Raw genomic sequence first — 27,142 nt, forward strand, 5'->3', positions numbered from 1 at the left:
TCGGAGGGCTGTTAGTCTCTTCTTTTAACAAAACAAGTGAACTTGATTTAAATTTGGAAATCAATATGTGTCTTCTTGTTTCTCTTCACCTTCTTTCTCTTCCACTTTTTACTATCTGATTAGTGGCTTTTTATTCTTTCTTCCTACCTCTGATAAAAAGTGATTTACTTATAAAATTCATCTGCGTTTTTATTAGTACCTTTTATATAAAAAGGAAATGGTGTTTTGGGGAAACAGGGAGACTTCTTAATAGCCAAAATAGGATTGATAAATTTCATATTTTTGCAATATCCATTCCTATAGCACAAAAATCTTTTTAATTGACTAGTTGTTTTAATACTATTGATTTGCTATTAAGTAGTAAATTGATATCTTTGTTTTCTTCCCTGTATCTAATAGGAAACAATAATTCAGGTGGCACTGTCTCAGCCCCAGCTAACTCAGGAATGTTGGGGATTGGTGGAGGTGTTACTTTGCTACCAGCATTTGAATATAGAGGGACTTGGATACCTATTCTGACTATAACAGTACAAGGCAGTGCTAAAGCAACTTAGTAAGTAGTAGTATAGTAGTAGCATTATTTTGTAAGGAATGATATTGTTGGGAATGATATTTTATCCTACAATGTTTCTCTCTGCTTTATACTTTAAATTTTAGACCTAGTATTTTTAACACATTTTAGAACTCATTTTCTTTGTTGTATTTTAAGAATTTTATCTAGGTTTGGATTTTTTTTTTTATTTTGTATTACTTGTAGCCTGTATGACAGCATTATACAACAAAATGTGGTTTCTTCATCTATAGACAGACCTCTTCCTCTGTTTTATATGGCTTTTTAAGTGTATGGCTTGATTTCAGACTCTGTGAACGTAGATTTTCTAATACTGAGTTACCTTTGGCAGATTAGTTCACCTGTTTTCTCATCTATAAAATGGAAGTAGTGATATATCTATTTTTCAGCCTGAAAATTTTGAGTGTTCTTTTGCACATGAGTTAGTATGTTTATATTGGAGCTTCCCTATTGAATTGGCATCTTTGATTCATTCATTGTGAGATTCAGTATAAAATGATTTTCACTATTTTATTTGAAGACATATATATGAATCTTAATTGTGTATTCTGTTCTTTTCAATTTCTTAAGTATATAATAATTTGTAAACAACCGATGTATAGACAGAAGTAGTTTCGACATAAGTAGTGGTAACACTCTTTTAGATTTATTACGCCGTGGCTTCCTTCAAAGTTGGACTTGTAGCAGTTTTTGCAACTTGTCCTTCATTTTAACATATTTAAATAAATGGATTACATTTTATTTAACAGTTGAATTTACATATTATTTTTAATAAAATAGCAATGAAACACGTAAGATGATGTGGGCTTTGTTAAGGTTTGTGGTATAAATAAAAATAAATACAAATTACCTTTGTCTCTTAATTATTCTAGCACTTAAAGTCTGTACCATAGATTTTGGGAATTAGAGTTTCTAATATTTAGGATTATTTTATCCGTTTTATATGTATTTTTCTAATAGATCATATGTTCTTCAAAAACAGATTTGTCAAACAAAGATGCTTAACACTTACTGGTTTAGGATATGGCTCTATAAAGCTAATTAGCCTGACAAAGATTAGACCTATGAACTTTAGCTCCCCATTTGAGCTTAAATTTCTTCATCAGAAATGTAAATGTACTTTTATTGATTACCTAAATTTTAAAATGCTCAGAGTTGGCACATAGTAGGGGTTAAGTTGATAGGCTTTAGAGTCAGACTTGGGTTAAAAACTGCTGATTAATAACTGTCACCTTAGTCTTCAGGTTCATCATCTGTATCTCTTTGTATCTTAGAGTTTTCATGAGGAGTTAATATATATATAAAATGACATATACATATGTATATATATATATATATATATATATATATATATATATAAGAAACCTTATAGTCCCAGTTTGAGAGTAAATGCTCAATAAATGATAGCTATACATAGGCATTTTTATTTATTCTGAGTTAAAATTTATAAATTTCTTTATAAATGTCCTGCTTTATCTAATCTTGATTATGACTCAGGGACTTTAAGAATTTGGGATAGGAAATTACTTTTATTAGCTTAGTGATGTCAATTTTCTTTTTGAGGTATGATTTACATACCATAAAATTCAACCTTTTATAGTGTACAGTTCATGGTTTTATTATATTCAAAAGTCATGCAACCATAACCTCCATCTAATTCCAGAACTTTTTCGTCATCCCAGAAAGAAACCCCACATCCATTAGCAGTCATTCTCCAATCTCCCTTTCCTTACTTTCTAGCAACCTATTTACTGTCTTTATTGATATGCTTATTCTGTATATTCCATATAAATGGAATCATGCAATAAATATTCTTTTGTGTCATGCTTCTTTCATTCAGCATAATGTTTTCAAGGCTCATCCATATTGTAGGATGTATCAGTACTGCATTTCTTTTTATGGCTTAATATTCCAATGTATGGATATATCACAAATTGTTTATCTATTAATCGATGGACATTTGGATTGTTTTTGGGCTATGAATAATGCTGCTATGAGCATTTGTGTACAAGTGTTTATATAGATATATGCTTTCATTTCTCTTGAATATATATGTACTTAAGAGTGGAATTGTTGGCTCATATAGTTACTGTATGTGTAACTTTTTAAAGAACTGCTAAACTGTTTTCCCAAGTGACCACATCATTTTACATTCTCACCAACAATGTAGAGGGTCCACATTTTTCCACATCCTCAGCGGTACTCGATATTGTCTGTCTTTTGATTATAGCCATCCTCGTGGATGTTAAGTGACATCTTACTGTGTTTCAATTTTCATTTCTCTAATGACCAATGATATAGAACATCTCATTCATGTACATATGGCCATTTATATATCTTGGGAGAAATGCCTATTCAGATCATTTGCTTCTTTTTAATTGGTTTATTTGTCTTTTTATTATTTAGTTGTAACAATTCTTTTATAATCAGCATCTAGTCCCTTACCAGATACATGATTTACAAAAGTATTTTTTGCATTCTTGGACTGTCTTTTCATTTCTTGATAGTGTCCTTTGACACACAATAGTTTAATGACTTCAACTTTTCTATTTTTTCTTTTGTTGCTTGTGCTTTTGATATCACATCTAACAAACCATTGCCTAATTTGAGGCCATGAAGATTTTGCCAGTGTTTTCTTCTAAGAGTATTTAGTTTTAGCTCTTACGTTTAGCTCATTGATTCATTTTGAGTTAATTTTTGTTTATGGTATAAGGTTGGGCTCTTAATATCACTCTTTTACATGTGAATATCCCATTGTTCCAGGACCATTCATTCCTTCTCCATTGATTTTTTCTATATTGAAATATCTGGACAGATTTTAAAATTAAGGAATTTATAACTATAATTCTCTATTTGCCATAATTTAATACAAAAGATTTGTTGTCTTCTAAAAGCTTTGTCCAAATCACAGAGTAGAAACTGTTCTAAAATTTGAACTTGACACACTGATACCCTAAGTGTTATTCTTACTTTGTTGGCATATTGGATCTGAGATGATAAGTGAGTTGGATATCTCACAGTAATACTTTTCCCCAGTGTGAAAGCATGTTCCTTTTAATAGGATTGATTTAATTTTATAGCACCTTATTTTAAAAGCACCTAAATCAGAGTTTGAGACATTTTATAATTGTTTGAAGTCTTATTTTATTTTGTATATGTTTTTCTAATATCAACAATTAATGAAAATACTGGCACAGTCGTGGGAGGAGAGACAAAAAGTAAATTATCAAAATAGTTATGACAGTAGTCAGGACTTATTTTTTTTTATCAGTTTCTTAGAATACCATGAAGGAATCCCTCCTCCAAAGGAAATAAACTCTGTAATATCCACTTATTTTTGCTATTCTGTTAATTTTGATTTCTATAATTTACAAATTATAGAAATAGTTTGATATATTTTTTATCATTGTGGCTTCTCATTAGTGGTCTTTTTTTTTTTTTTTTTACTATGTAATTTTAGCCTGGAGATGCTGGACAAAGTCGAGCCACCAACTATACCAGAAGGTTATGCCATGTCTGTGGCTTTCCATTGTTTGTTAGACCTTGTACGTGGAATCACTAGTATGATTGAAGGAGAGTTAGGAGAAGTTGAAATAGAATGTCAGACTACCACTGAAGCAGCTACTTCACCAAAACAGCCATCAGAAGAGCAAGAATTACAGTCAGCATCAGACCAAATGGATAAGGAAATAGGTATATTATTATGATTCTATAATTTTTATTTTGAAATAATTTGAAATTTACAGAGAAGTTGCAAAAGTAATAGTTTCCATACATCCATCACCCTGATTTCCCAATTAACACCACCATATTTGCATTATCATTGTATTTATGTACATGTTACTATGCTTTTTTTCTGAACCATTTGAGAATTAAGTTGCAGACATGATGCCCCATTACCTCTTAATGATTTAATGTGTATTTTCTAAAAATAAGGACAGTTTCCTACATAACCACAGTACAGTTACCACTAGAAATTTAGCATCAATCCAGTGTTTATCATCTAAGCCCAGACCCCATTCAAATTTTGCTAGTTGTCTTAGTGATGTCCTTTATGGGTAAGGATCACATGCTGAATTTAGTCTCATGTCTCTATATTGTCCTTTAATCTGGAAGAGTTACTTCATTCTTCCTTGTTTTATATGACCTTAACATTTTTTAAGTGTACAGGCCAGTTAGTTTGGGTTTGTCTTTTGTTTCCTCATAATTAGATTTAATGTAATTATTTCTGGCAGGGCTACCACAGAAATGTTGCTGTGCTATATATACATAGTGTATTCAACACATCAGGAGGTATACAATGTCAGTATTTCTCATTATTGGTGATGTTAACTGTTGTTATTTGGTTGATATGATGTCTGCCCTGTTTCTTCATTTTAAAGTTTATTATCTTTTTGTTGAGAAATACTTTGAGCTCTCTGCTATAAAAGAGAGCTTTCCCTTCTCCCTCATTTATTTTTTTCATTTGTTTATTTATATTAATATGGATTCTTGGATTCCTGTTTTATTCAAAGGATTATAATATGTGATTATCATTTTTTGGTTTGACACTCAAATTGTCCCCAACATGGCCAGTGGGGACCCCTTTCAAACTAGCCCTGTGCCCTTTTTAACCTGTTCCCATGTCCTTTTGTTGTTTTCGGAGCATTATCTTACTATCTGATACAACAAAATATTCCAAGCTCATCTTGGATTTTTCTTGTCTAGCCTGGGAATTAGTTATTTTTCCTAGGAGCTCCTTTTAGTGGAGAATAGTATTTTTCCTAGGAGCTCCTTTTAGTGGAGAATAGTATTTCGAAACTAACATATGGGCACTAGGTATGCTTCTTGCTTCTTGGATAGGAAATACACACACACACACACACACAAGCACCGTCTTTTTACATTTAAAAAATATCTGTCTTTATTAAATACCAGGAGGTCACACCAGTTTTTCCAATTCCAGTAATTCCCTTCTCCCACAATGAGAAATTTGATCCCATTTTACTCAGTGTATTTACTTATTTGCTTGATTCCCAGTGTATGTAACCAGTCTTATGACTGAATCGGCTTATTACATTGACACAATGGCTGAAAGTTTTGTCCAATGAAGGGAAAGGGAATAGAAACTGATACAATATATAATAAATACATAAATATATATGTGTGTATACATGTACATATAATATCAGTTAACTTGTATACAGAAAGATCTTACTATTGATATTTTAAAATACCTTAGTTTTAAGACTTCTTAAATTCCGAAACTATAGCATGGTTTTTATGTTTTCATTTATTCAGATATATTTTAAATATAAGAGCTTTAGTATTGAATAATTGAATTGTTGATGGTATATATGATATATTATCAAATGACCAGAGATTGTTTAGAATTTGACATATTATTAAATATTATGACATCTACAATTACCATTAAGTATTGTATGATTTTTTTTCCTCTTTAAGTTAATAGAGCTGTTTGGGAAGAAATGGTGAATGCCTGCTGGTGTGGTCTACTTGCTGCTCTCTCACTCCTTCTTGATGCCAGGTATTAAGTCTTTATAAATTTTACATTGCATGTGACAATTAAAAACATTAAAATTGTTTACTTGAATTTGTCCTAAGAATTGTTTTTTATATTAGTTTTTTATGTATATAATATTCTCTTTGTGCAGTTGCGCTCCTCCATTCTATCCTTGCCCTACTCCCCACGATGATTGTTATCACAACGTTTTAATGGAAAATTCTGTCCTAAAATTACAGAATGCCTTTTACATTTTAAGCCTTACTACTACTTTTACAATTGTGATCATATTATTCAGTTTCTTTGATGTTTTTCTGCAGAGTTGCAGAATTCGCAGATTTTAAAATGCTCGATCTTTTTTATTTTCAGATATATATTAGTTAAAATTCCTTAAGTATGTAGAATTTCTTAAAACTTCACTGAATATCTAATTCCACATCACGTTTGTACCATAATTAAAAATAAATCATATTAATCATGTTAAATGGCATACTTAATTTTTTTCAGCACAGATGAAGCTGCCACTGAGAATATTTTAAAAGCTGAACTCACTATGGCTGCTCTTTGTGGAAGACTGGGCCTTGTAACTTCAAGAGATGCCTTTATAACTGCAATATGCAAAGGTTCCCTGCCTCCCCATTATGCTCTTACTATATTGAATACTACCACTGCAGCCACACTTTCCAACAAATGTAAGACTTTAATTTACTCGAAGTTCTGTTCACCTAGTAAGGTGACATGGCATAGAGAAAAGATTACAGAAACTCTTAGTTCAAGCCTCTGCTCTTCTACTCACTGACTCTGTGACATCTGTGAGAAGTTAATGTCCCTGAGCTTCAATTTCTTCCATCTTTTTAAAGCAATGGAAATATGGTGGGGGAGAATAATACCAATTTTAATCATTAATATGATTAATGGTTAGGATAAAAGAAGATAAATCTGGAAGTCCTTTGTAAACTACAACATACTCTTGAAATGGTGGTGGATTTTTATTTTTCTTTATTGGAACTAGTAGAACAGTAATGTTTGTAACCACTTAGATTAAGTTGATATTCAGAAAATTTTTTCTTCTTGCAAACTTTGAAAACATTCAGGTTTGTTTCATGTAATACAAATATATTTCAATAGGATGTTCAGTTTTTAAATTGAAAATGTGAGTATTGGTCTCTAACTTTGACTAGAAAAGTTTATTGAGAATACATGTTTAAAATACTTAGTGTCCAAATTCTATTTTGCTTATGAAGAAAGTTTTATAACTTGTTCAAATTATATAGAAAATTACCTAATATTTGCTTGTTATTTTGCACTTCCTTAGTTTTAAAAATGTTTGCATATAGGTTACTAAATAAATGTCATAGTTGAACTCAGTTTCATCAAATTAATGTCTTAAAATGTAACAACATTGAATGCAACATAGAAAGTATATTTTAGGGTTACTCATCATTGAGCACTCTTGTATATATGAGCACTACATACATAAATTCTGCTTTTAAAAATATATATGTGTGAATAATTTAGGTATTCTTTTGCGTTCTAGCATATTCCATTCAGGGCCAAAGTGTTATGATGATAAGTCCATCAAGTGAATCTCACCAGCAAGTTGTGGCAGTGGGTCAACCGTTAGCAGTCCAGCCTCAAGGGACTGTAATGGTAAAGTACCGTTTTCTCAGTTACCAAGTAATTGTCAAGAAAACTTTTGTACCCTTTTTTGTGTATTTGCCAAAATTTTTCATTATACTTATTTACTTTTCTCTGGGACATTAGAAGAAAATAGATAAATATGCAGTTGACATTATCATAACCAACTATAATAACACAACTTTTAAGCAAATGAATTTGTTCTATAAAAACAAATTTGTTTGGTATATTTTATATTTTAATATTTTTGTTTTTTGTTTAAATAATTATTTGAGTACAATAATGCTGCTTTACAAGCTTTTAATTTTCAAGACTGCATAACAGTTCTTGCAAATATATTATTTTTAATATAGCTTACTTCCAAAAATATCCAGTGTATGAGGACTTTACTTAACTTGGCACACTGTCATGGGGCTGTTCTTGGAACATCGTGGCAACTTGTCTTGGCAACTCTACAGGTATGTTGTCATTTCTGGATCAGAGGCAGTATTGTTTTTATATCCAAGTGCCAACAATTAAACTAAGCAATGCCTGCTGGTCCTTTGAGCAGGCCAGAGGAATAGACAGTATGAAAAAAGAGAGGTTGGAAAGGAAAAAAGTCATGGCTTATATAAAGTAATGGAGTACTTCTCATAATACCTAAGTCCTACTGCCTATGCTTGGTGTAATAAGTACTTTATATGAATATTAATTATTAATTTAAATTTAGTTATTAGAAACCTGCTGATTTTAATTTTAGTTATTAGAAGTCACTACTGAGTTTTAATTTGTTACTAGAATTTTTCTAACTATAAATTTCTTTGTTTTTATTAAAAAAAAATTTTTTTCAGCATCTTGTATGGATTCTGGGATTAAAGCCTAGTAGTGGTGGTGCCTTGAAACCTGGGAGAGCTGTAGAAGGACCCAGTACAGTAAGTTCTAGTCATTTTTACTCAGTGCTTCCCAAAATGTTTATATGTTACATTTAATTTATTCTTTCCTTAGGTTTTAACAACAGCTGTAATGACAGATTTACCAGTGATTTCCAATATACTTTCAAGATTGTTTGAAAGCTCACAGTAAGAATCAGTTTTCTTAATTGGTAGAAACATTATTAGCTGTATATTTTAGATCAGTATGTCTTACTTCTTCGTTTTTCATTTTAGATATCTTGATGACGTATCATTGCATCATTTAATAAATGCACTTTGCTCCTTATCCCTAGAAGCAATGGATATGGCCTATGGAAATAATAAGGTGTGATAGTCTACCTTTTTGTTTTAAATATGGTACATTATTTAGTTAAAGTGTATACTCATTATGTTGTTAGCGTTTTACTAGTGGGATCAAAACCTTGTTGGCTAACGCTATTCTTTTGGGATTTTATCATTTATGATGTTTATTTGTTGAGGGAGTAGTGAAGAGAACATGATTTGGCTTGTGATATGTCCCAGTATGTACTATGATTTTCAGTTGTGTCCATTTTTCTTGTGTACTGAATATTTTAAAAAATATTTTTATAAAGAATAATGCCACACCACTTTTATAAATGAGTTCCATAAAATGTCACAATAATAATTATAATTTACGATTGGGGCAATATAAGATTTAAATGAAGGAATATATGTCTCAGTGTCTCTTGCTTTTGTTGTGATAGGCAATAAAGAGATAATTAATTCTTTCTGAATGTAATGATTCTTCCTGCTTTAAAAATTAGATTTTTACTTTGTTCATTGACTACATGAATAGGAAGTACTTTTGAGAACATTTTTTTCTGTATACAAAATATTATTTTCTGTTATACTTGGAAAACACAAAATATATAGATTTATTTATGTCTTAGAAATTATTTAAAGTAACATGTTTTCTACATTTTTATATGAATAAATATAGTTGGACCATTTACAAATAAGTGAAGACTCCCAGAAAATGATTAAAAATCAGAGAATGGAGCTTTGTAACTTGTTTAACATCTAACTGTAGGATCTAAAATTACGTTGTCTGCCTAGTCAGTGATTATGATTCTGTGTACTGTGGCTTGTCATCTAGGCTCATGTGATTCATTTGAAGAATAGCTAGTAAGGTCTTATTGTGATAAAGCTTTGTATGCTATAGCACATAGCTACAGAATTATATACACATCCAGGTATTTGAAAATATATATTAAGTTTACTCCAAATCAAGGCAAGGATAATATAAAATATAGTGAAGTAATATCTTGATATCTTCAATAACCCTACATTTTTAAGATTAATTCTTAACATAAAAGTATAATATTTTTAATAGAGTAGCTTAATGAAATTTCAGCAAATTTATATGGTGATGTCTTGAGAATTTATGTATTCATTCAATAAGTACAGTAAGTTTACTATGTACATGACACTGTTAGGAACTTGGCTCATGATTAAGTGACAGTAAGGTGGGATAAAACGCTAAATAAATAGTATAGTATTAAGTGATGTGAGACTTATTCTTTGAATCCTTAGTAACTTGTTACATAAGACATTTTTAGTACACATTTCTACTAAAATGAGTTAAGATTAATCAAGATGAATTAGTATTATTGGAGCTGGATATTGATGGAATGGTAGGTTATGGGTAGGAAAGGACAGGATCATAGAAATCAAAGGAGGAAAATGTTATAAGAAGTCAAGATCAATGAGGACTGAAAAAATAAGAGATTTCATTATTAGTTTATTGTTAACTTTGAAAAATGCATTTTCAAGAGAGTGTTAGGAATACATGTGATATTTTAGGGATGCTTGGAGGGAACAAATGTTGAGAAAATGGATACACTTGAATAGAAATGACGTTCATGAGAATGTTACGTCTCTCCATTTTAGGATTTAATTTTATAACCTGAAGTGATAATTATGGAATGGATTAAAATTAAAAATATTCAAGTATAAACTTTATAAAAATGTTTTCTGATGGAGGCATAAGACAGTTTATTATTCAGTTGTGCTTTCTATAAAATTATAAATATACAGATGTTAAAATAAGTAGAACTTCTATATTTTTCTACATTTTTAAAAAAAGTTTATCAATGTCAGCCATTTGAGTAAGTTAAATATTCTAGGTCTTAAAGATGTATATATCACAGTGTGGTTATATAATATAACCATTATATCATATTGTCTCCAGAATGATAAATTTTTTTTCCACAAAAATTTTTAGGGTACCTACAAAATTAACACATTCAGAAAGGGTCAGCTTTATCATATTTGTTTTAAAACTCCAGTGTACTTAGTTCATTGGCTTCTACTAGGAAAGAAAAATATCAAACATTTCCATGTTAGATTATCAGCATTGTAAAAATGTTAAGAATATAGAATAATTTAAACATCTTTTCCTTTAAAAATTATAAAATTACTATGCTCATTATTTGCTTTTTAAAATTTGTTGCCATTTTTTTTTTCTTTTTCTAATGCATTGTCTCTATTTGAAATACCATAGCTACCCATAAGAAAAATCTCATGGTTTTGGTCAGCTGAGTTTGCATTTAAGCATATTTTAACATCTCTATTACTACCAGATTAGAGATGATTGCCCTTTTTTTTTTTTTTTCACTGAAACTGTTCTTATAACATATGGACTAAGTACTCTAATTTAGCCATATGTGAGATATACTGGCTCCCTTTCCGATTTTTGAAATGTCAGCAACTGAGGAGAGGGCTTTGTCTTCTGACTCTGCAAATTTTCTGTTAGCATCTAAACTGACAGCCCTCACCTGTGCCTTATCTTGACTTCATACTTCTTTTCCCTGGTCTCACTTGTCTCTTTTCGTTTTTTTTATTCCCCCCATACTTTCTGACATTCACACATAAAACCTAGACATTTGAAGACTTTGTTAATAAGATTTTATATTAGTCAGCTCAGGCTACCATGACAAAATACCATAGACTGGGTAATTTAAACTACAGAAATTAATTTTCTCATAGTTCTGAAAGCTGGAAGTCCAAGATCTGGTTCTCCATGGTTGACTTTGATGAGGACTCTCTTCTTGTGCCTTCATATGGCAGGGAGAAAAGGTGGTGGGGAGAGAGGAAGGGAGGGGAAGAGAGTAATGGAATGGAAGGAGCGGGGAAGGAGATCACAAGCCCTTTGGTGTCTCTTCTTATAAGGACACTAAACCTATTATATCAGGGCTTCATCCTTATGACCCTAACTCCACATACCATAATATTAGATGTTAGGGTTTTAACATAGAGATTTTAAGGGGACACAATTCAGTTCATAGCATAAATCACCTTTCCTTCCAGTCAGAAGCCATTCTGTATGTCTGGTATAATTTTTGAATTTCACTCTTCCTAAACAAATATTCTAGTTAGGAGCTATTATGGATACTTGAGGATGGACAGGAAGGCTTGTCTCCTTATAACTGAGATTTTGTTATATTTATTGCTAATTTATAGTAATCATTTATTAGTTGTACTCATGCTCTTCAGAGTATTCTCAGTTTTATTTATAGTCAAAGTACTAAAATCTTATAATATCAAGATGCAATATTTTCTCCCTAGGAACCATCTCTTTTTGCTGTTGCTAAATTGTTAGAAACTGGTCTAGTTAACATGCACCGAATAGAAATTCTATGGCGACCTCTAACTGGCCATCTACTTGAGGTAACCTCTTTTTAAAAATTATATTTCTTTTTTTCTTACGAATAAAGATAGACACAGTAAATTAATGATTCTGGATAACCATATGAAAAATCAGGGTTAACTTCTTCTTTTTCCTGTATTTATATCTATATGATTTATCAGGGACTAAAGTTTTATAGTAATTGCTTTGATGAAGGAATAGGTTGCTTTTTTTTTTCTTTTTGGCTGAAAATGGATAACATCTCAATGAAATCTCTGAAGTCTACTTCAACTACTAGCCTGGGACCCTTTGCTTTTATAATACTATCTTTTGATCACCTCAGTTTCATCTAGTTCTGAAACTTCAAGGTAATTGGGGCTAAGTTAGTAGTAAATACTGCTCCTTTAGCTTTTCCTATAATTATGAGGTAGGTCTTCAATAAAGGGAAAAATCTGTTTTGGTATTACTGATTATAGTTAGTACCAGGGAATTTTATCTGGATTTGTATTCTCTTGTATTTAAATTTAGGTGATTCTTACTAATTAGCTGCTTCTTAATAATAGTTGCTTCTATAGGATACACATTTATGTTTATGTGCAGTTTATATTTAAGTTGCCATGATCATTTTATATTATTTTAGTAACCTGAGAAAAATGTTCTCTTTTTTTGTATATTATATGACTTATTTATTTTATAACTTGAAATTTGAATGTCTTATTCACCTTTATCTTTTTCCTCCCCTAGAAAAGTATTATTCTTAATAAGAAAAACAAATGAGCTGTCCTTTTCTTTCTTTTTTCCATTTTATTGGGATTACTTTTATGAGCTATTAAAGGATATGTACAGATGTCTTTATTATGGACATTCTCATCAAATGGCAAAAAGTACATTTTTTTTAATTGTAGCACATTATTCAATTACGAGGGTAGTTCTAATTAGGAATCTTAATATTTGTTTCTTTTGTTTACTCTGATGACATCAGTTTTATGAAGTCTTTTGTTTTCTGTGACTTGTTTAGTTTCATCTTTTATCTTCTGTCTCTCTATTGCTTCCTCTTGCCCCTTATTCAGAAGGTAAGCTTACTTACATTTTGGATATAATATTCCTTCAGCTTTTATTGATGAACATTTGATATAAATTTTTAAACATGAAAGAATAGAAAATGTAATGTTTTCATTTTTCTCAAATTGATGTGTGAGCTTAAGTATATAAATTATATATTTAACTTTTGTTCAACATATGTACCTTCAGGTTTGCCAGCATCCAAATTCTCGAATGAGAGAATGGGGAGCAGAAGCTTTAACTTCACTTATTAAAGCTGGATTAACATTTAACCATGATCCTCCACTTTCGCAAAACCAGGTTAAAAAAAAAATCTTTTTTTAATATTTAATGTAAAATCATCTCCCATATGTAATTTTCTTAATTTATCAAATGGATGATATTCTAAAAGTGGGTTTTGTTGCTTAGTATTCTGTTATATGTAGGCCACAGATATCTTACAGAAGGTTGATATGCATAGATTTTTTAGGATTATCTTTACTTAAAATTGTAAAAACTTTGTTATGTATGACATTGATCTAAGTTAATAAACTGCTTAGAATTGGTCTCCTGCCTAGAAGTTTCAGTGCTCAGGCTTCATTTTGGGTCTCTACTTTATTAGCCCCATTTCCTTTGATCCTTACCTGTCTCTGATTTTTTTTCTCATTACCCTTACATGGGGAGAAAACAAATGGCAGAAGAGACAGGTATAGTAAAATAGATTTTTATTTTTAAGTAATTTTAAGTTATTTTATACTTTCAGAATTTCTTTTTGTCATGAGTTCTTTGTCCTCACTGACCTAATCATTCACATAGATCTAATACTGTTTTTTAAAAGTCTACCAAAATTTTGCTTGAAGATTGAGTAAGAATGAGGCATTTAATAACCATTCTCATTGCCCTCATTATCTTACTGTATTGTAGCTGAGCTCTACAAATTTACATATCAGACAATTATTGAATAAATACTATGTGCCAGGCAGTATTTTAGCTTTTGGAGTAGAGTGATGAACAAGACAGAAAAGATCTATGTTTTTATAGAGCTTTCATTTTAGTGATTTCATTTTTTTTTACTATAATTTAAGTTTTTTGAAAAGAAAACCCTTGTTTATGTGTATCCTCAATGTCCACTTAATACTTAGTGGACACATAGTGAGGGTTTGGTAAATGTTTGTTCAGTCAGTGAACTAAATGAATCTTTGGAGAGAAGAAAGTTAAAAATGAAGCGAGTGTTTTCAGATGCTGAAAGGAATAGAATGGAGTGCATTTTTTTTACCCTCCAGCAGATTTTGTGGTTATATGTCATCTTTGTTTACCATACTTTTTCATTTTTTAGGAGTATTGAGAATTTTAAATTTAAATACATGTGGTGCACATTAATAGAGTAAATGAAAGGTAATTTTAGAAATTGGAAATTGTTTTCCTCCAAGTAGAGCTAGATGTTATATAGATATATTTCCTTTAGTGAGATTCATTTCTATGTGGGTCTATAATTAATATCTTTTAACATAAGTTCACTCCCCATTTATCTTTAAATCTAACATCTTAAAGATTGATTTTTATATATATTTTTTAAAAAGACATACATGATAAAATAAACCTCTATTACTGTTAGAAAAATTATGGTTAATGTTTATTTTATTAGAAAAATTTCTGTTTACCATTATAGTCTGAGTGGAGGTGAATTTAAACTTAAAAAGCAACAGTAGAGCCTTCCTGTCTTTTTGGGCTTCTTTTCCTAATTAGTTTCTTGCCTCCTTTTCAGAGGCTGCAGTTGCTTTTACTGAACCCATTAAAGGAGATGTCCAGTATTAACCATCCTGATATCCGACTCAAGCAATTAGAATGTGTGTTGCAGATTCTGCAGAGTCAGGGTGACAGTCTTGGGCCTGGATGGCCATTAGTGCTTGGAGTCATGGGAGCAATCAGAAATGATCAAGGGTAAGTGTTTAACATCCAAAATGTGATAGAAAAAGGGAATCCATCCTAAAATCTTGTAATAGTGGTAATTTTTTGTGTATGTCCCTTCTGCTTAAGTTTAAGATCTAGAATAGTTTTTTTAACCCTACCCCCCAGTTGGCTACAGAAAATTTGGCTCACCTTTTTTGTTTTGGAAGCATGGGAAAAATTGCTATTTATTTGACATTTATATAAGAATACAAGGTTCTTCTTTATAATAAGATAAATGTACCAATCTAACAAACTTTGTAACACACCAAAGATTGGATTTTCTTTTGTTAAATATTTGGTAAAATGCGAGTTAACATTTAGGGCTTGACCTCTCTTCATATATTAGGAAGTCTAAGAAATTACTTTTAAGTAACTTTTTTCATTTATTTGTTCATTTATTAAATATTTATTCTGTGCCTAGTATATTCCAAATACTATGCTTGCTAGTTATATCAATTACATAGATAAATAGCTCCTGCTCTAAAAGTAGAATTTTATGGAAAAGGAACATGCCCTATAAGTAGGATCCTGGTTAAGAGAGGAGTTTGTTATGCCACAAAAGAATAGAACTCCAGTGAGTGGGGCCTATGTACTTGGTGAGAGACAGAACCAAAATAATGAAGGACCTTATATGCTTTTATAAAGTATTTGGACTTATCCTCAAAACATTTAGGAGGCATTTTAGTATTTTAATCAGAAGAGTGATGTGATCTGATACGTATTTGACATATATCACTGTGTCAAGCAGCATGGAGAGGGCCGTATGGGAAAGCCTGCATGCAGTGCTCTCTAGAAATAGGAGGAGATGGATATGAGCTACTTAACAGATTGGCTATAGGAAAAGAGGGAGAAATAGGAAATAGAATCAGGAATAATTCCCAGATCTCTGACTTAGACAGCTTTAGTGGGTGATGGTATCATTAACTAAATAGAGAATACAGAAAGAAGAGTACATTTGGAGAAAATGTATGGATTTGTTTAAGGTAGGATATCACAATGGAGTTAGCAGACGTTTGGTTATATATGACTGTTATTCTGCAGTAAGATTTATAATATCTTGTTTTGATTACTAATTAAGAGTTTTACATGATTGAGATGCTTGAGACTGTTATGGAAGTGTAATTTTTCTTATTTATTTGTAGTAATAAATTTCCTTAAATCCTACAAAATGTTGAGATGATTAAAGTGGAAAGAGATCAGCCAAAGCTTAAAAAGTTGAAGTTTCTTTTGCCAACCTACAATGCAGTTATGAAAATAGGATGTTGTTATAAGGTTGAAATTGATTAATACATGTAAAACTCTTAGAAAGTGCCTGACATAGTAAACACTCAATGTGTTCACTGTTACAATTCATTTTCATTATTATTTTTCACCACCAGAATTTCTCTCCAAAACCTAATACTTATTCTCTTTATTTTAAATTCAAAATTACTCTTTTCTTTTACAGACTAGATGTAGAATTTTAAAGTAGGGTATAGTATAGATATAAAAGAATAAGGAACTGATTTTCCTTCAGTGAGTAAATTGTGTGTATTCATCTGTGCTAGGCATCATGCTACATATTGGGGATATAGTGGTGAGAAAGTAGCTTTAGCCAATTTCCTTTCTCATTCAATGTCTGAAGTTTTGTTGGGCTAGTTGAAGCAAAATACAAATAAAAATAATATGGCATTAATACATATTTTCCTTTCTTTTTTCTAGTCTATTTTTATTTCTTATACCTTTGAGGTTTTTTATTTGTTGATTATTTTAAGTAAGCATATCTTAAAAATCTACATAAATGTGAAGTACTGTATGATCTATATTAGGAAAGATTTTCTCATTCAATTTTTAAATAAAATTTTGTGTGGTTCAAATTACTGTAAGGTATGTATTTTCTCTTGTATTTCTTATAAATGCATTAGTATAAGTTTCTTTTCTTTTTTTTTCAGCGAATCCTTGATACGAACTGCATTCCAGTGTCTTCAGTTGGTTGTGACAGATTTTCTACCAACAATGCCTTGCACTTGCCTACAGATAGTTGTAGATGTTGCAGGTAGCTTTGGACTTCATAACCAAGAACTTAATATTAGTTTAACTTCAATAGGTTTACTGGTAAGTATCATTGCCTTTCTTATAATCTAGAAATCACTGTTTGCAGTTGAGAGTAAATGCTAAGCAAATATGCTTTTGGCTTTGCAGGAGTGGTTTAAATGACTCTGAAATACCAAACATACCTTGCATAAAGTGTTAAATGACATCATTTAAGAAATAATTCATGAATAGCAAACTATTTGGAATAATTTTGACATTGAGCTGAAATTTGGCTTTTACAAGATTTGTCTTGGGTGGATTTAGTAAACAAATAATAGTACATACAAGAGAAATAGTTAATTGACTGTAGTGTGAAGGTTAATTGACTTTCAATATTATTTTGGTAGCAATATATTCATATACTACTTATTTAGTAAATAAAGCTTCAGTAAAAGTAGTTTGTCAACACTGCTTTGTTAGCTATAAGAAGACAGCATGCGATAGTGGAAGAGCCTAGACTGGAAACAGATAACATGTGTTTTAATTCTGTCTGCTTCTTGTTAATTGCTAAATTATTGACCTCTTGAGCCTCATTTATTTATTTTGAATATAGGAGTAATGAAATCTAAGTTAAAGTATTGATATATATTATAAGGAATAAACATATATAGTAAGCTGTTCCCAATATAAATTTATTTAAAGGCAATTATATAGACTCTTTTAAATGTGTATTATAACTCAGAAGTTTTATTTATTTTTTTGTCTTTTTTAATTGTATATTTTATTTATTTTTTAATTTTTTAATTGAAGAAATGATTTAAATTGTTTTCCCCCTGTATACCTCCTTCTTCCTCTTCCCCCCTACCCTCTGGTAACCACTAGTCCATTGTCCATGTTAACTCAGAAGTTTTAAAAGTCAAACTTAAATATTCCTCACAAGCTAGATAACTTAATATTTTACCATTAAAAATGTGATCATGGGAAAAAACTTAGATATGTTGTGTATATAATTGCTCTTGAAGAGTGTTTGATTAAATTTTCAGTGTTGATTAAATTTTTGCTAGCTGTCACCTCTTTTATATTTATGTTCACAGGTATTGGACTCTGTACTCTCTGCCATTGACATAATTCTCATTAATTTACATACTTTACTATGGTTAAGAATGAAGTCATAAGATGTCTTTGGAGATAGTAATCATTCTTGTATGAAATTACAAAATGTTATTTAATAATACTAAGCAATTGTTAATTTACTTATGGTGATAATGGTATCAGGGTTGTGTTTTTTAAAGTCTTAATTATAAAATATAGGCATAAAGTAAATAAAATATATTAACAATTGTTATATCTAGGTGGTAGGTGTATCAACATATTGATATATTCTCCCAGTTTTTCTGCGTGTTTTTGAAATTTTTCATAATAAAAATGTTTAAAAATATTAATGTTAGCACAAAATTGCTCCCCCATATTCTCCAGAAACCAGCTAGAGACATTTGACAGGAAGAGGTGTTTTCGTTAAATCCCTTCTACTATGAAAGGGATTTTTAAAAGTTTTATTCTGAGTTGCATATTTATATTTATGTGTTTAAAATAAAATCTATAAATAAAGTGACATTTTTCTACTTTGCTTTTTAGTGGAATATTTCAGATTATTTTTTCCAAAGAGGAGAAACTATTGAAAAAGAATTAAATAAAGAAGAGGCAGCACAGCAAAAGCAGGCAGAAGAGAAAGGAGTCATTTTACATCGGCCGTTCCACCCTGCACCACCGTTTGATTGCTTGTGGTTGTGTCTTTATGCAAAATTAGGAGAACTGTGTGTGGACCCCCGACCTGCTGTCAGGAAGAGTGCAGGGCAAACTCTGTTTTCAACAATTGGTGCACATGGAACTTTATTACAGCATTCAACATGGCACACTGTTATTTGGAAGGTATTGTAAAATAGCTTGACTTATTAGCTTTTAATTGGAACATACTTATATACTTTTTCAATTAAACTTATTCCTGTTTGTTTTTAAAGAATTTCTATGCATTTGTGCATTTGACAAAACAGAAAACATTAGCTTTGTCATATTTTAAATTGCACCATGCACAGAATATGTTAAATATTTAAAGCTCATCTCTTATCTCTGTCTCTGATTTCTGCCTTTGCTCTTCTCTTTTTACCATTTTCCCAAGTGGTAAAACTAGGAGTTAATAAACTGCTACACATAATTCAAATATATATATAACCAAATGAGAATTTATAAATAAAAGAATATCAACAATTGTGAATTTTACTTGCAGAATCACCAAACAAAAGTAATCTTCAGTTGGTAAATTCTGCATGTTCATTCATTAAATATGCAATTTTATTTTTCAATTTTTCTTTATCCTTTTTTAAAAACTTTCTTAACAAAGGCAACAGCTTATTACTGAACATCTCTTCTTTGCAAAGGCTTTTTTCTATCTGTTCCATTTTAATAAAATTCCATTTATAATCCTTTCACTGCTTTTGTGAATTTTGAGATCAGTAATTTTGACAATAGGCAACATAGTAAACCTAAATTGTATTTAACAATGCTTTCAGTTTAATAAAAAGGCCCCAAAGTATCTTCTTAAAAATTTAATAATTTATGTTCCCTAATAAAAATAATTAAAAGCTTTGCTCCCTCCTGTGTCTTGTGTTTCAGCTCTCCTGGCTCCTCAGATCACAAACATGCCTAAGTCTCCATTACTGTTTTAAGAAACGAACTGGTATTTTCTCTGATACCTGTTTTCCTTTCATACAGCTTCATTGTTAATCATGCTTCCTAATTCTCAGTGATTTTTTTTTTTTCTTTACCTCCCCATTCACTCCCATTATCCCTTGTAATTTGATTTTCAGATTATTCTACTTCAGAGCTTTTTAAAACTTAGTAACAGAATTACCTAGAGGACTTGTTAAAGCACAGATTGCTGAGCCACCACCCCTATCCTCCAGAGTTTCTGATTCTTTTTTCCCCTGTCACTGGGCCTGAGAATTTGGATGTCTATGAAACTCCTGGGTGAGGCTACTGCTGTAGATTCCGAGACCATATTTTGAGAACCACAGGAATTGTTCATAGGCTACAGGTGGTCTTCTAATTGCCAAGTATTTTGCCCAATGCTCAATCCTTATCCTACTCATTTTTTGTGTGTGTGTAGAATTTAATATTGTTGATTAATTTCTCCTTGAAATTTCTCTTTCCTTGGTTTGTTTACAGCATGCTTCTGCTTCTATATTCAATTTTTATTTTTTGTCCCTATTTCTTCCCCTGAATCTACCCTTTAAACATTCTCCAATTCCTAACCACTTTCTGCTTGATTTTTCCAAGCACTCATCTGATCTTGAAGCTTCAGTTATATCCTGTCTAGATGTCGCCCATAATTATATTTTTTGCCTAGACTCCTCTTTTTAGCTTTGTTTCTTTCTTGTACATTACCCTATAAATGCTCCACTGACACTTCAACTCAACAAGTCTTAGACAGTATTCTGTCTAATTTATTTAAATTATATATTTCATGACCTTAAGGGTGAACTTAAGAATATAATACCTCTATTGTTCAATTTCTTCTAATATCCAGGACTGATCAGATTGTCAGGTATAATTTTTATAACAATTCCTAGTTTTCTGTGTGGTTACATAAGCTATGTTATCAATACTTTTGTACGTATTTTAATAAATATTCAGGTTCTCTTTCATCTATTGGACCGAGTTCGACAGTCTTCTACCACTGCAGACAAAGAAAAGATTGAGTCTGGAGGTGGCAATATTCTCATTCATCATTCAAGAGACACAGCAGAGAAGCAGTGGGCTGAGACATGGGTTTTAACATTGGCTGGAGTAGCAAGAATCTTCAACACTAGAAGATATTTACTGCAACCTTTAGGTATATATACATTTTTGTGGTGACATAATGATTTATGTTAAAGGAAATTTGGAAAATACAGAAGATTCTTTTAAAATTCATATAAATACTACTTTACAAGAATAATCGATCTTAACTGCAAGTCTTTGTGTTTATGTGTGGTGTGTGCATGAGCATGCATGTTTTCATTCATTTCATTAAGAAAATACGTATTATGTACCATTTGTGGACTCGCCTGTAGGTGATACAATGATGAGCAAAATACACACTGTTCTTTCTGTCATGGGCATGAAGGAGGAAGTATAATTACATTAAAAAAGCAAAACTGCATAGACATTTCTTCAGAGACGACATACAGATGGCCAATAGATATACAGAAAGATGCTCAATGTCTTTAACTTCAGAGAAATGAAAATTAATACGACAATGAGATATCACCTTACACCTGTCAGAATGGCTATCATCAATAAATCAACAAGTGTTGGTGAGGATGTGGAGAAAAGGGAACCCTCTTGCACTACTTTTGGGACTGCAAATTGTTGCAATCGCTGTGGAAAACAATACGGAGGTTCCTCAAAGGAAAATAGAACTATCATATGACCAGCAATTCCACTTCTGGTTATTTATCAGAAGAAATCCAAAACACTAATTTGAAAAGCTTTATACATTCCTCTGTTTATTGTAGCATTATTTACAATAGCTGAGATATGGAAGTGACCTAAGTGTCCATCAGTAGACGGTTGGATAAAGAGATGGTACATATATACAATGGAATATTACTCAGCCATAAAAAAGAATGAAATTTTACCATTTGTGACAACATGGATGGACCTAGAGGGTATTATGCTAAGTGAAGTAAGTCAGATAAAGACAAATACCATATGATTTTACTTATATGTGGAATCTAAAATACAAAATAAATGAACAAAACAGAAACAGACTCACAGAGAATGAATTGATGGTTGATAGATTGGAGGGGTATTACAAGGCTGGGTGAAAAAGGTGAAGGGATTAAGAAGTACAGATTGGCAGTTACAGAATAGTCATGGGGATGTAAAGTACTACATAGGGAATATAGTCCATAATATTATAATAACTATGGTGCCAGTTGGGTACTAGATTTAATAGAGGGATCACTTTGTAAGTTATATAAATGTCTAACCATTATGCTGTATACCTGAAACTAATATAATATTTAATGTCAACTATAATTGGAAAAAAAAGACCTTACCTTTAACAAAAATGCAAAATTACTACAATTATAAATGCTACAAAAGAATGGTGTATTGTGAACCAGGCCAGTGAGGTCCAGACTTAGGCTTTCCTAAGAAAGTGATATTTTACCTGAGATCTGAAGGGTATATAGTAGTTCATCAGGCACGGATAAGATAAAAGGTGAAGAGCCTTATAGGCAGGAGAAAACTGAGGAAGGATGATGAGGATAGGATCCTAGCATGTTTGAAGGTCTGGAATGAAGAGAACAAGGAAAAGTGTGATTCCGGGTAAGGTTGTAGAGGTAGAGAGAGGTCAAACCATGAAAATTTTTGGAGGTCATGTTCATAAGTTAGGACTTCATCTTAAGAGCAATGAAAAAACACTAAAAGGTTTTTAATTCATGATGTGACATGATCAGATATGCAGTTCAGAAAGACCACTTTGGATGGTATGTGTGGAATGAAATGGCAGTTAGGAAAGGTGACAGGACACTATTAGACTGTTAGAAGCTGTTGGTATAGGTCAGTGATTCTCAGGGCCAATTTTGCCCTCCCTCTTTCCTCCAGGACATTTAGCAATGTCTAGACATCTTTGGTTGTCATAACTAGGGAGAGAGAAGAGCTACTGGTTTCTGGGGAGTAGAGGCAAGGGGTGCTGCTACACATCTTACAATGCTGAGGATAGCCCCCACAACAAAGAATTATCTAACCCAAAATGTCAATAGTACTGAGTGAGATTAAGAAACCCCAGTGTAGATCATAATACCTTTAATTCTGGTAGTAGTGATAATGGCAGTAGAAAAAAATGAATACTTTTATACATAATTATAAGCATATTGTACATATTATTTTTTATGTTTGGCTTTTTTTACTGTTTATGTTAAAGCATATGCATATTTAATTTACTCAGGCATTTCTGTGTGGTCTTCATGTGCATTTTTTTCCATTTTTTTCCTTTTTTTTTCAAGAATATATAGTGTTTGATCCATTTTACACTTTAGGTCTCAATTTTAATATATATATTTAATCTTAATTATTTTGTTTCCATGTAAAACTTATATACACAATGAAATGTTTTGATTTTAACTGTATATTTGCTGAGGTTTGACAAAATAAGCATCATTTTTAATATCTCCATGAGTTACTTTTTTTACATCGTTTTTTATTTCTTAAATTTAAAAAAGTTAGACATTTATACAATCCATTAATTAACCCCCCCAGTTTAATCTAGCACCCATCTGCACTACACAGTTACTTTTTTTAAAAGCTAAGAACTAATAGATACAGATTTAAATTTTTTAAAATGAAGACGTAAGGCAATTTGTGTCATGAATAATTCTTTATAACTTGAAAGCTAAAAACTGGTTTTTATTATTTTAGAATGAGGTTCATATTTTGTGTAATGTGAATTATACGTAGACTTTTAGAAAGATGACTTCTTCCTAGACATAGAATATATTAATAGAGGAATTGTAGGGTTTTCCCCCCCGCCCCAATGGTATGGATATTCTAAATCTGATATTAGGTCACCATTCTAATTGATAAATGTAATGTTTCATTTGACTTTTAAATTGGGTTGGCAGCAGGCAGAAGTGTTTTTGTTTAGCTGTTTTGATAGTTTTTAAATGTAATTTGTCAAAACTTGGAACAGTTTACTGAAACAAATCTGTGTTTTTATTGTATGTAAATTATACCGCAATTTTTAATAAAAGAAGAATATGGAAAGGAAGAGGCATGTAACTGGGAAGGTGTTATAGTTTGCCCTGTGTAGGCATAGTAGTGCTTATTGTTTCATACCAGACCTACTTCAAACTTTCCTATTAACTGAATACTCCTTCAGGCATATGGGTTTATACCTTAAAAAAATCAAGTCATTTATAGCGTTTTCAAAATGGAAGTCTTTAAACTTCAACTATTTATGCTTCATAGCCTACTTAGTTATCCTCCTTTGGAAAATGTCAGTTTCTCTGATTTTTTACATTATTTAAATGCAAGTATAGGTAATAAAGTGACTGTTAGAATAAAAATGGCTGTTAACAAAGCCGTTGGGCTAGATTGCTATAGGAACAAGGTCATTTTTGCTGGGCTTCATAGAAACAAACTGTACCTGACCATAGAAAGCTTCATTATAAATGTGTTTAGTTGGTCATGGGGTAGAGCAAGAGATTGAATTGATCCATGGAACCCAGCAACTACCATTCAGCCCATGCTCTACTGACGATGGATCACCAAACTCAGTTTCATGTGAGAGAAATAAATTTAGACTCATTATAAAAGGACAGTCTGTTCTTTATGGTGCATTTTCTACTGGTAACTCACTAACTGTTCTGGGGAAAAAATGTTTAAGGAAGTTCTGCAAGTATAAATTATTTAAATATGAAAACTAAAGTGTAAAGTTAAGATTTAATGGAGTATGACATATGGTTTATTTTAAACAGTTAGACCTGTAAAAACATGTATCATACTGTTATAACTTGTAACTTTTCCAGTATGCTTTAAGAATGATAACATCTTAATTGTTAATAAAGGTAGATGGACCAAAGATGTTGCTAAAAAGCTTTTGTTTTCACCTTCTTAAATTTTTATTCTATTCTCCTTAGGCAGAAGTACTAGAAGATAGTATAAATATGTATACTGACATTTATAGTTTTGTATTTAAGGCCGAAACTTTGTTTGATATACCCATTACCTTTTTCTTGGTGCCCTTTCTTCCTTTACCTGAAAAAAAAAATTGCCTGGATTTTCAGGTCGTGATGATTTTAATTCACATTGTTAGTACCTTAGAACTTAAGCAAATTTTTTCTAGTTCCATAGGAATTTAAGCAGAAAAATAAAGCAAATAAAATGTAAAGTGTTTAATAGATCACTTTTATGGTGATTTTGTTTTTCTTCCTAATATAGGAGACTTTTCAAGAGCATGGGATGTTCTTCTTGACCATATACAGTCAGCAGCACTGAGCAAAAACAATGAAGTATCTTTGGCTGCGCTGAAAAGCTTCCAGGAAATTTTACAGATTGTGTCCCCTGTCAGAGACTCAGATAAGCCTGAGACACCGCCTGCAGTTAATGTACCTGTGCCTGTCCTTTTAGGGTCCATATCAGGCCCTGGCCTGAGCAGGCCATTTGTCAGAACAGATTCCATTGGAGAAAGACTTGGAAGATATAGTAGTTGTGAACCACCCATAGTTACTGATGAGCTTGAAGATTTGAATCTCTGGTGGGCTGCATGGAATACCTGGTATAGAATTGGATCTGAAAGCACTAAGCCTCCTATTACTTTTGATAAACTGACTTTTATTCCCAGCCAGCCTTTTCTTACAGCTTTAATTCAGATATTTCCAGCTCTCTACCAACACATAAAAACTGGTTTCAACATGGATGACTTGGAAAAGTTGGGAGTCATATTGCACAGTGCTGTTTCAGTCCCAATAAGTTCAGATGCATCCCCTTTTATTCTTCCATCTTATACTGAAGCAGTTTTGACAAGTTTACAGGAAGCTGTACTTACAGCTTTAGATGTTCTCCAAAAGGTAATAGAATTTTAGTTGCTGTCTAAGCAATATTGCATATGGTTCTCTGGAAGTTTTTTACTTTGCTATATAGACTTTTTGGAATAAATTTAGGAGTGCAAAGATCTAGTTATTTTAAAAACTTGTGGATTTCTATTATATTTTAGAAGATAATTCATGTTTGTTTTGAGAGTCTCTAAGAAACTGCCTGCATCCTGTTTCTAGTCACAGGCGGTTTTAGTTTGTGGATCTCTTCACAAGAGGATATACTTTTTGGAATAACAATTTTAGTAAAGTACTTATCTATTTAGAAAATTAATAAGCAATGGATTATATGTTTTTTTCCATCTATTTAAATTTAGCTCTGAAATTCTTGGAAGCCTATATTTTTAAAAAAGTAATAAATTCATAAAATATTTCTCACGGAAATTATAGGAAGATATATTTTTACCTATGTGTGTTTTGTTACTGCAATAAATTATTAAAACAGACTTAAAAATTATTGAGCAAATTCCAGTTAGCAAACAAAATCAAAGAATTCTTTTAAACTGTCAGTGTAATTGTTAGTGCAATCCACAACGACCAAGATGCTAAACAAAAAAGTGCCAACTGAAGAGCCAGCAATTTCAACAAAGTAGCTATGATGTTCTAACAAAATTAGAATGTAATTAGATCTTGATTGCACATGTGTGATCAGTAGCCATTTGTATACTATAAATTATATTTTCTAATTAAATGATTGCATTATATACAACTGGAATGATGAAAACTTTCACAGTAAGAATGGAGGTTTCTTAATTGCCTCTGGAGGGAGTCTAGCTGATTAGTAATTCCTTAATCTCTTTAACCTTAGTCGCATTGCACAGGGAAACATTGTGTAGAAACCTAAAATTTAAGAAAATCTGGCATTTAAAAAAATAAATTGTAGAGATTATCAGTTTTCTACAGTCAAAATCAAAATAGCTGTTTTTAATTTCAGTGGAGGAAAAACAGTAGCCTCTCAATAATTACTTTTTCCCCTTGATTGACCATGCTCATAAATTGTTTACATACTGCCCTGGAGGGAATGGAAAAGTTATTCTATCAGAAAAAAAAAGCCACAGGCCTGTGGGATGCTTATAATCTAGAATTCTCATTCAGATGTTTAATTCAAGCTTTTATGTATGTGTAGAGGATAATAAAGAAGAAACAACAAATGCCAAAAATACTTTTCAAAGAAAAAAAAGTGTATAATAAAAAAAGCCCTTTGCTTTAGCAATGAGACAATAAGCGGAA

General features: G+C 31.3%; 1 protein-coding gene across 5 annotated transcripts in view; it reads left to right on the top strand.

Annotated features, from left to right (window-relative positions):
- Window positions 1-27,142, top strand: part of MON2 (MON2 regulator of endosome-to-Golgi trafficking) — a 99,080-nt gene that overhangs the window by 40,306 nt on the left and 31,632 nt on the right. For all 5 annotated transcript variants that reach the window (XM_039865876.1, XM_039865879.1, XM_039865878.1 and 2 more), the window contains 16 exons: window positions 400-553; window positions 4,032-4,264; window positions 6,017-6,098; window positions 6,582-6,766; window positions 7,612-7,724; window positions 8,066-8,170; window positions 8,543-8,623; window positions 8,697-8,770; window positions 8,858-8,948; window positions 12,212-12,313; window positions 13,524-13,634; window positions 15,079-15,254; window positions 17,195-17,357; window positions 18,912-19,205; window positions 20,967-21,165; window positions 25,260-25,888. In XM_039865876.1, coding sequence (XP_039721810.1) covers window positions 400-553; window positions 4,032-4,264; window positions 6,017-6,098; window positions 6,582-6,766; window positions 7,612-7,724; window positions 8,066-8,170; window positions 8,543-8,623; window positions 8,697-8,770; window positions 8,858-8,948; window positions 12,212-12,313; window positions 13,524-13,634; window positions 15,079-15,254; window positions 17,195-17,357; window positions 18,912-19,205; window positions 20,967-21,165; window positions 25,260-25,888 — 2,792 coding nt within the window. The remainder of the gene's footprint in view (window positions 1-399; window positions 554-4,031; window positions 4,265-6,016; window positions 6,099-6,581; window positions 6,767-7,611; window positions 7,725-8,065; window positions 8,171-8,542; window positions 8,624-8,696; window positions 8,771-8,857; window positions 8,949-12,211; window positions 12,314-13,523; window positions 13,635-15,078; window positions 15,255-17,194; window positions 17,358-18,911; window positions 19,206-20,966; window positions 21,166-25,259; window positions 25,889-27,142) is intronic.

This window comes from Pteropus medius, unplaced genomic scaffold, assembly GCF_902729225.1.
Source record: "Pteropus medius unplaced genomic scaffold, Ma_sr-lr_union100, whole genome shotgun sequence".
NCBI lineage: Eukaryota > Metazoa > Chordata > Mammalia > Chiroptera > Pteropodidae > Pteropus > Pteropus medius.